The sequence below is a fragment of the Podarcis gaigeae genome (genome assembly GCF_964106915.1).
Source record: "Podarcis gaigeae genome assembly, chromosome: 8".
Classification (NCBI taxonomy): Eukaryota; Metazoa; Chordata; class Lepidosauria; order Squamata; family Lacertidae; genus Podarcis; species Podarcis gaigeae.
In genome coordinates, this window is record NC_139684.1 from 1,897,973 (window position 1) to 1,907,062 (window position 9,090).

Sequence of the window (9,090 nt, forward strand, 5' to 3'; positions counted from 1 at the left end):
CGGCTCCCCTGTTTACACGCCATTAACTGCCTGCGCACCACCCCTTGCTCAATCTCGCTGGAAAACATCAAGTCCATGGCGCGAAAAAATTTCCTTGTGTCCTTTAAGATTTCATTATTGGCTGCCATCAGGGGCCTAATCCAGTCCCTCGCCCCTCCCTCTAGATGGCCAATCACGTACGCCACTCTAGAGTTCTCATCGGGGAAGTCATCAAACAGTAGATTGAGAGCATATTGCATCTCTGTCCTAAAGGCTTGATAGTTCCTGGGATCCCCCCCAAATTTCTGCACCAATCCAGGCACCTTTCTGGCAAGTGGGGTGGTTTTTCCCTTATCCGCATCTTGAGCCCTCCTCTCCTCGAGCCTCACCGTTTGCAGCGCGAGCTGGACCTCCAACGCCCTGTACCTTTCTTCCAGGCTTGGACCTGCTCCAGCTCCGGCTCCTCCGGTTCCGGCTGGTTCGCTCATGATGCCCTCTGCTTGCACAAGCTGCTTTCAAAGACTGTCGGATTGCTATGATGGGATAATGAGCTGCTTGTGCGTAAAAGCTTGATCCCTCTGGGGTTTGGCTGGTCACCCAAACCTAGGCACTAACGGAGCCTCCCAAAGCATGACTCCGTCAGTCGCTGGTAGAATCCGACAGTGGGCGTCTACGGAACTTACTCCAACATAAAAGTTGTTTGACAGACATGCGCCTCCTGGACTCTCTGCGTGACAGCTTCCGGCGAGGGGTGGGGGTTGCTAAAGGGGGTCTTGTTACCTCCTCACTGTTCTCACTAGAAGTATCCCAGAGCCTCTCCCCCGATTCCCTTTCCGCTGGAACTCCTGCTCTCCCCCTACTGGTTCCTTCTTCTGCTGTAGAGTCTCTCCTATTCTCCTGGAGCCTCTCCACCACCTGTCCCTCCGATGGCAGTTCCCTGACAGGAAGCAACAATTCTGGCTAGGGAACCTCCACAGAGAAATGATACCTGAGGCTGTGGCAGCCCTTTTGGGACCAGTTCTGATAAGCATGGCACACGACGATGGTCACTTGTTCTAAACTTCAGCCCCAGGTAAATGTTACAATGTGTGGTGGTTTCAGATTTTCACTTGCTCAGACTCCACACTACTTGAAGACAAGGCAAACTGAACCCTGCTGTCAGGGACGCAGCGGGAGCGCAGGGAGGGGAGGCGATGGAGAGCGAGGCGGAGCAATCCGAGGGCAGCGCAGGAGAAGATGACAGTAGCCCGAGATATTCCATGAGCCTCTCCAGCGAATCGGAAGATTCACAGAAGGGGGCGCCGGTGGCCAGGGCAAGGGGGGCCCCAAGGGGGACACCCCAGAAGCAAGGCGCCAGCGGGGACTCCCAGAGCAGCAGTTGGAAATCAGGACCAGCTTCCCCACCAGAGCGTAGTGGGGGGGAGGAGTCCCAGGTATCGGGGCCAGCGGATTCACCACCAGTGAGAGAAGATGAGTCAGGATTGACCACGCCTCCATCGGAGAGCGGGGGAACGGTCAAGAGGAAGGTTGCCGGTTGGGCGCGTGCGCCAAGTTCAAACGTACAGGCGAGCGGCACAGCAGGTAGCCCGGATAGGGAGCCAGGTCCTAAAGCCCGCCGGAAGAAGGGGCAAGAATCAGGGGGGTCAGCGTCAGAAGAGTCCAGAAAGGATGAAACCCCAGCGGGCAGGAGGGCCCAGAGGAGGAAGGAGCTAAGGAAGAGGTGGAGCAAGGCTAGAGTCTTAAACTGGTGTGGAAGGGGAAGAGATTCAGACGGAGCTTCGCCGGTCTAGGGTTTAAGACGTAGAGCTGCACGCTGCGGCTTTGAAATGGAAACTGAATGTCAATAAAGACTTTTGTATATAACTACAGCCGGGCGTTGGTCCTCTGTGAGCTGGGACATAGGGGCGGCTCTGATAGTAAGCTCCGTCTCCATAAAACCTTCGCAGCGTGAGGGACGCAGCGAGGGACAAAGCTTGGTGCTTTGCTAGCTCACGAAGATCGGGAAGGATGAGTACCGAGGAAAGAATAACAGCCTTGCATGAAGCAGTCACAAGGCTTAACTTGGAAATAGCAGCATCCAGAAAAAGAGAGGATGACGCCGCCGCTGCCTGCCGGGATCTGCAAACCAGGTTGGAAGTGTTGACCAAACAGGGGCTACCGGGTGCCAGACCAGAGGGGATTGGTCTAGGAAAGAGCGGAGGCAGCCTCGTGTCTCATTTCGATGGGAGCCTGCAGCAGTATCCTAACTTCAGAGCAGACGTAGTTTTCGCGCTCAAGTTGCTGGAGAAGGACTTTAGAGATGAGGAGGAGAAAGTGGGCTTCATACTGACTCATCTCCATGGGGAAGCTAAAGCGTGGCTGCGCAATCTATGGCGCGATAATCACCCAGCCCTCCGAAATGCGCATGCCTTTATTAAGGCGATGGACGCTTGTTTTTTATCAGAGGTAGATGTAGATGTGGCCAGAAGGGAGATACATGGACTGAGACAAGGGAAAGCCACTGTGCGACAATATCACTCCCGCTTTTTTCAATTGGTCAACGCGCTGGGGTGGGAAAAAGACTCAGCTGCCGTCCGAGACCTGTTCTGGGAGGGGCTGAATGGGCCTGTTAAAGATGAAATTGCGAGGGGGGGAGAGACCCCAGACCACTAAGGAAGTCGTCCAGAGAGCGCTGGCGATAGGAGTGCGGCTGGAAGAACGTCCTTGGAGCAAGGATGAAGAACGTTGGGGACGCACACCAGCTAGATCACCTCCTTTCTTTCCCAGAGAGACAGCGCGCGCCCAGTCCACGCCTCCACTGGGAGGGGGAGAAGAGCCGATGGAGATAGGTGGTGCCAGGGCTCAGACAGCAACCAGAGCCCAAACACCAGGAGCAGTCAAGGCGAAGCCTCCTAGAGGGAGCAGGAAGTGTTACATCTGCGAAAGTGCTCAGCACATGGCGAAAGAGTGTCCCCAGAGGATCCACAAGCACACTGCAGCCTCAGCAACAGTAAAAGAAGTTCAGCAGGGAGAACCACTGCAGGGAAACGACGGAGTCTGGCTGGAAGCAGAGGCACTGGGGCCCAGCCAGGCGAGTCAGTGAAGCAGTCCCCAGGGATCTTACAGCCCACAGACCCCCTCCCACCCATACCAGTGGTGCAGCTCACCGCATCACTCCAGCTTCCCAATGGGCTCACCATGGAAGTCCCTATTACCATTGACTCTGGTAGTAATGCAGACTTTATAGAAGTGGATTTTCTCAAGCAACATAATGTAGCGCTCCTACCAGCCACGATGCCCCTGAAAGTGGTCACGGTCGATGGCAGGGAGCTATTGGGAGGACAAGTGGTACAGGAAACACCGCCAATGGTGATGCAAATTGGAAATCACCGTGAAGTCATCAGCTTCAACGTCACCCACCTGTCGGACACGCCCATAGTATTGGGCATGAGTTGGCTGGACAGGCACAGCCCGGCATTGGCCTGGTACCAGCGTCAATTGACCTTCTGCTCCTCCTACTGCGCAGAACACTGCATCCTCGCTAACCAGGAAGATGAGGGGCACGAGGATGGACCGCAGCTACACTTAGGCATGTTGCAAGCGGTGCCCAACAAGTACAAAGAGTTTTTGGAGGTCTTCTGCGAGAAGGAAGCAGACAAGCTGCCTCCCCACAGGCCCTACGACTGCAAGATTGACCTCCTGCCGGGGGCGACGCTGCCGACGGGGAAACTGTATTCCATGTCTGAGGATGAACTGCAGGAACTCAGGGAGTTCATAGATCACAACTTGAAGCGGGGATTCATCCGAGAATCAAAAGCAGTGGGGGGCAGTCCTGTGTTCTTCGGGAAGAAAAAAGACACGCCCCAAAAGAGGCTGGTAGTTGATTATAGAATTTTAAATTCGAAAACCAAGCCCACGGCGTTCCCCATGCCCAAGATCAACGACCTGCTCGCGACGGTGAGGAAGGGACGCATCTTCACCAAGTTGGATCTACGAGGGGCGTACAATCTTATACGCATGCAGGAGGGCGACGAGTGGAAGACGGCCATGTTTACGCCCCTAGGCACCTATGAATATAGAGTTATGCCGTTTGCTTTACAAAATGGTTCCCACTGTTTTCAAGCCTTCATGCACCACGTCTTAGCGGGACTCCTCTACAAGAAGTGCGTCTGCTTCCTGGACGACATCCTGATCTTCTCGGAATCGCAGGAGGCTCACGAGGGGGACGTCAAAGACGTTCTGCAGAGACTACGGGAGCACAGACTTTACGCCAAACTGGAGAAGTGCCAGTTCGACATGACGGAGGTGGATTTCCTGGGCTACAAGCTATCCGACAAGGGACTTGCCATGGACAGCGCCAAGGTCCGCTCGGTGTTGGACTGGAAGAGCCCGCGCAATCGGAAGGAGGTCCAGAAATTCGTCGGCTTTGCCAACTTTTATCGCAAGTTTAGCAAGGGATTCGCCATGCAAACGGCGGCCATCACGGACACCCTCAGCTCCAAGAAGAAGAAGTTCATCTGGACGGACCAGGCGGAGCGGTCCTTTCAGACGCTCAAGCGTCTCTTCGCGTCCGAAGAGCAGCTGCTGCACGTAAACCCCAGCAAACCCATGAGGGTTGAAACGGACGCCTCAGACAGAGCCGTGGGGGCAATCCTGTTGCAGCGAGACCCGCAAGGGGACTGGAGGCCGTGTGCTTTCTACTCCAGGAAACTCAGCAAGTCGGAGCAGAACTACACCGTCTGGGACAGGGAGTTGCTGGCCATCCATGCAGCCTTCAAGGCGTGGCGGCACTTCCTCATCGGAGCCAAACACACAGTGCAGGTCCACACGGACCATAAGAACCTGGAGCACTGGCGCACGGCGCGGTTCCTGAACCAGAGACACATCCGCTGGGCGGAGTTCTTTGCGGATTTCGACTTCAGGATAGAATACATCCCGGGAGACAACAACATCATGGCGGATGTGCTATCCAGGAAGCCGCAGTATCTCGAGGAAGAGGCACCAGCGGCGGCCAAGCACATTTTCGCACCGAAAGCGTGGGCATGCGCCTCAGCCACAGTGGACCTGGACGCGGTACGTCGCGCGCTGCAGACAGACTCCTTCGCACGATCCAAGATGGAGGAGGTGCGAAGCGGCTCAGCGAAGGACGACGAGTTCCAGATACGCGACGGACTGCTCATCAGAAAAGGGGCCCTCTACGTGCCAGGAGACGATCTACGCGCGAAAGTACTGCAGCAGTTACACGACGCACCCAACGCTGGGCACTTCAGCAAAGACAAGACGGTGAAATTAGTAGCCAGAGACTTTTGGTGGCCCAAGATGAGGGGGGAAGTCGCGGATTACGTCACGAGGTGCGACACATGCCAAAGGGCCAAGCCAGTACACAGACCGCCGGCGGGACTGCTGGAACCGCTACAGACACCGCTCGAACCGTGGGAGAGGGTGGCCCTGGACTTTGTCACAGATCTGCCCAGCTCGCGGGGCAAAACAGCAGTACTAGTGGTCGTGGACATGTTCACCAAGATGGCCCACTTCATTCCTTGCGCGAAGGTGGCCACAGCGGAACAGACCGCCAAGCTGTTCATAGACCACGTGTTCAAGGTGGACGGTCTACCACGGTCTATCCTGCCCGACCGGGGGCGCCAGTTCATCTCGAACTTCTGGCAGAAGTTGATGGGCATCCAGAACGTCAAGATCAACCTAGCGTCGGCAAGACACCCGCAGACCAACGGACAAGCGGAGAGGGTCAACGCCATCATGCAGCAGTACCTGAGATGCTACGCGAATCAGCAGCCTTCGACATGGGTGGACTACCTACCGCTGGCCGAGTTCGCCTACAACAACACGAAGCATGTGTCCACGGGGGTGACACCGTTCTTCGCCAACAATGGGCGGCATCCTAGAACCTTCCCAGGATTAGAGAGAGTGGGGGAGGGGGAGCCACAGGGAGCAGAGGCCTTGGCAACGGAGTTACAGGAGGTCCACGAGCAACTCCGAAGGCAGTTAGAACTGGCGAAACATGCCTACAAAATGCAGGCAGACAGACACAGGAGAGTTGGGGAAGACATACAGGTGGGAGACTGGGTTTGGTTAGCAGCCCAGGCAGTTCCGGCCAGATCGTTAGCTAAGAAGAAGCTCGGACACAAGCGGCTAGGGCCTTACCAAGTCGAGGCACAGATCAATCCTGTGGCCTTCCGGTTGACACTCCCGGAGGGATCCAGAATGCACCCGGTCTTTCATAGATCAGTGCTCACGCCCTACAAGGCACCTCACAGGTTTCAGGCGCCAGAGACAGCACCAGACCCGCTCAGGGAAGCGCCCACGAAGGGGGGGTCGCCGAGGGTGGAGCCACTCAACGAGGCCACAGAGATTTTAGACTCGAGATGGGGGGAGGAAGGGATTGAATATCTGCTAGCCAGGGAAGACACCCCGGCCAGCGCCAACAGGTGGGTACCGGACTATGCCGTGAAGGAGCAATTACTCAAAGACGAATTCCATGCACTTTTCCCGCACAGACCCATGCTGGCAGATTATTTTGATGAATATCTTTTCACACCCACACTCTCAGCCAGCACGTTTCAGGGGTTCTCATCAGCTGAGGAAACGGCACCAGAGACTACCTCTCCGGAGGGGTCGATCTCAGGCTTTGGTACGGACCGCTCTTATTGGTGGGACACTCAACCCAAGGAGGAGTGGCGCAGGGAACAGCTAAGAGGGCCCTGGCACGCAGCCTCACCCGAGGAGATGGGGGGACAGGAGGGCATGGACGGGTTGGGGGAGGACCCTGGGTTCGAGCACACCTGCAAAGAAATGGAAGAGGAGGAGATCGACGTCGATGTGCCCATCACGGACTGGCAGCATGCCAGGGGGGAAGAACTGTATCCGGCACTCACCCCCACAGCATTGGAGCACCCGGAACCCATGCCAGAAGAGGGAGAGGGGGGAAGGGGGGGCTTCGAGGGGGGGATGGATTTCAGGGACGCAGCGGGAGCGCAGGGAGGGGAGGCGATGGAGAGCGAGGGGGAGCAATCCGAGGGCAGCGCAGGAGAAGATGACAGTAGCCTGAGAGATTCCATGAGCCTCTCCAGCAAATCGGAAGATTCACAGAAGGGGGCACCGGTGGCCAGGGCAAGGGGGCCCCAAGGGGGACACCCCAGAAGCAAGGGGCCAGCGGGGACTCCCAGAGCAGCAGTTGGAAATCAGGACCAGCTTCCCCACCAGAGCGTAGTGGGGGGGAGGAGTCCCAGGTATCGGGGCCAGCGGATTCACCACCAGCGAGAGAAGATGAGTCAGGATTGACCACGCCTCCATCGGAGAGCGGGGGAACGGTCAAGAGGAAGGTTGCCGGTTGGGCGCGTGCGCCAAGTTCAAACGTACAGGCAAGCGGCACAGCAGGTAGCCCGGATAGGGAGCCAGGTCCTAAAGCCCGCTGGAAGGAGGGGCAAGAATCAGGGGGGTCAGCGTCAGAAGAGTCCAGAAAGGATGAAACCCCAGCGGGCAGGAGGGCCCAGAGGAGGAAGGAGCTAAGGATGAGGTGGAGCAAGGCTAGAGTCTTAAACTGGTGTGGAAGGGGAGGAGATTCAGACGGAGCTTCGCCGGTCTAGGGTTTAAGACGTAGAGCTGCACGCTGCGGCTTTGAAATGGAAACTGAACGTCAATAAAGACTTTTGTATATAACTACAGCCGGGCGTTGGTCCTCTGTGAGCTGGGACATAGGGGCGGCTCTGACACCTGCTCTCATTCCAGCAACCAAACATGATCTGGAAGCATAGAGAACCACCGGCATTCGCGTGGGACTTTGTCACATGACTGGCTTCCTGCATGTCACCAGACAGGACGATAGTGCTCTCCAAGGCCAGGAACAGCAAGGCACAGTTTCTGGAGTCAGTTAACAAAGTACATAGGAAAGGGCCTTATCTTGACGCAGAGCAGTGGTCTTCCCGGTTCTCACACAAAGCCCCTGCCTCTCTGCCCTGCCTGGAGATGCCAGAGACTGAACATCCACCCACAGCAGTGACCAGAGGAGGAACGAGACGTCATGGTGCATCTGCCCCAGCACAACCGGGCGCCCGCCATCTGCCCCAGATGCAACAAGACATGTCCCTCCCACAGCAGTCCCTGCAGCTCCAGCAGCAGCTGCCGCTCTCCAACGGTCTGACTTCACCCCCGTCCTCTTGACGCCCATATGTGGAGCCGTATGAGGGGCGCCATCTTGCTCCTTCCTTCAGGTAGCAAAGGCCAAGTCCTGTTTGGAACCCCAGTCCCACAATTCCTTGCTTCTCCACCAGGAAGTACCACCGAGGGTTGCTGTCACAAGGAAAGACACTGGAAGGGCTGCTGTGCATGTCTGTCCCTCTCAGCAAACAGGACCCTTGGATCAGGACCCTTTTGTCCTTACAGACCAACAAGAAGGAAGGCTGTGTGGAAATCCTGTGCTGTCACTTGGGCGTAAACTCAGCTCAGAGGAACTTACTTCGAAGTAGAGCATGCACAGGGATGGCAGTCCAATGTACACCTGGATGCAACAAAGCCCCCCTGAAATAAATGGGGCCTGCTCTATACATGGGTTTGCAGCCAAATAGCCCTGGCTGGCTTAGACTTTGGCAAAGTTATTGATCCCTTCACAGCAGAACAGTAAAAAACCCCACCTACCTACCTACCTACCCTTAGACTACAAAGCCTTTATACTATCGGGTATATACATTCCTTTAATGTATATCGGTTTGTGGCTCAGGTGTGCTTTGAGGCCTCAGAGAATCATGGAGCTGGAAGGGACTCGAGGGTCATCTAGTCCAACCCCCCCCCCCCCCCGCAATGCAGGAATTGTGCCCTCCACTGTCCCTGGCTGGGCTCGAACCAGCACCCTTCCACCCTGATCCACTGAAGCCACATTGCGGTACACGCACTCTGCAATGGAGAGGCGGACCCCGGCACTTACCATGCCCCCGATCTCTCGGTCCTGGTCATCGGTCAGGATGAGCAGGATGTTGTCTTCCTTGGCTTCCCCGCTCTCCGCGGCCAGGAGAAGGCAGGCCGCCAGCAGGGCGCCCAGGACCCCCCGCTGCCAGAAGCGCCCCATGGGAAGCCTGCCCGGCTGCGCGTCACTTTCAGTTCCCGGAGCGGGAGGGGCGG

General features: G+C 56.7%; 1 protein-coding gene across 1 annotated transcript in view; it reads right to left on the bottom strand.

The window, feature by feature from the left end:
• Positions 1–9,088, bottom strand: part of LOC310851126 (N-acetylglucosamine-6-sulfatase-like) — a 34,130-nt gene extending 25,042 nt beyond the window's left edge. The window contains exon 1 of the mRNA XM_083753303.1: positions 8,897–9,088. Coding sequence (XP_083609429.1) covers positions 8,897–9,037 — 141 coding nt within the window. The 5' untranslated portion in view covers positions 9,038–9,088. The remainder of the gene's footprint in view (positions 1–8,896) is intronic.
• Positions 9,089–9,090: the final 2 nt, after the last annotated feature.